The 1,018-nt window shown below is 36.3% G+C and overlaps 1 protein-coding gene across 1 annotated transcript in view; it reads right to left on the bottom strand.

Annotated features, from left to right (window-relative positions):
• The window catches only part of LOC101855335 (neuronal acetylcholine receptor subunit alpha-3-like), a 14,780-nt gene that overhangs the window by 5,937 nt on the left and 7,825 nt on the right, over nucleotides 1-1,018 (bottom strand). The window contains exon 5 of the mRNA XM_013081907.2: nucleotides 526-687. Within this exon, the coding sequence (XP_012937361.2) occupies nucleotides 526-687 (162 nt within the window). The remainder of the gene's footprint in view (nucleotides 1-525; nucleotides 688-1,018) is intronic.

The raw sequence follows: 1,018 nt of genomic DNA on the forward strand, positions 1-1,018 counted from the left end.
GAAAATAGATATAAGAATGGTAATACCAAAGAGTAATCATGATGTATGAGCTATCATTCTTCTTCTTCTTCTTCTTCTTCTTCTTCTTCTCATCATTATTATATGAGTTTACTGGGGTCTGCTGGCGTCATAACAGACAAAGCGCATAGAGCTTGGTTATAACATGGATAATAATTATGTGCTGTGTAAGTGCATTTATTATTGTTTTTATTACAAAGATGCCTGCCTCTGAAATGACTTTACAAGTGCACGTTTTAAATTAGAATTTAATGCCCCAACCAGCACTGTGATATCATTCAAGAGGCGGGAATTCCAGATTTAACGTTCACCTCCGATAGGACTGATCCAGATGGGTGGAAAACCATAAAACTTTTCAAACAACCCAAGTTCAGAACACCCCCGTTGAGGATTTGAAGCAGGGTCATACACTACATAGTCCAACATGATCACAACTGAGCTAGCGACACACCCTATACATTTACAGGGAACTAAAATATTTAATAAATTATTTTCAATCGATCATACCGGTAAGATGATATTCACTACGTAGAAAGTCGTCCTCCGTTCTAGCAAAAGGGTAAAACGTATCTTTGCTTTAGAATCTTCATTGCTGAGGTTCTCGGCCTGGTAGTCTATGAGCTTCCAGGAGCCGTCTTGGCTGAAGTCTTGTGTCTCAACGGGGTCACTCTGGGAGGAAAACAAATAACTGGTTTAATACAGTCAGATCTATTTACATGTAAAAAGTAAGAGATAGAACATTGAACATTGAACAATGTAAAGTGGATGTTGAACTTAATTTACAACTGGATGAATGAATGAATGAATGAATGAATGAATGAATGAATGAATGAATGAATGAATGAATGAATGAATGAATGAATATGCGTGTGGAGAAAGGGGGTTGAGTAGACAGTAAAATCCAGGTGAAGCCACTTATGGACAAAATTACAAAAAAATCGAAAAGATTCCTTAAAGAAAAGGCGAAAAAAAGAAAGAAAGAAAGAAAGAAAGAAAGATA

Source organism: Aplysia californica, unplaced genomic scaffold, assembly GCF_000002075.1.
Source record: "Aplysia californica isolate F4 #8 unplaced genomic scaffold, AplCal3.0 scaffold00151, whole genome shotgun sequence".
Taxonomy (NCBI): Eukaryota; Metazoa; Mollusca; class Gastropoda; order Aplysiida; family Aplysiidae; genus Aplysia; species Aplysia californica.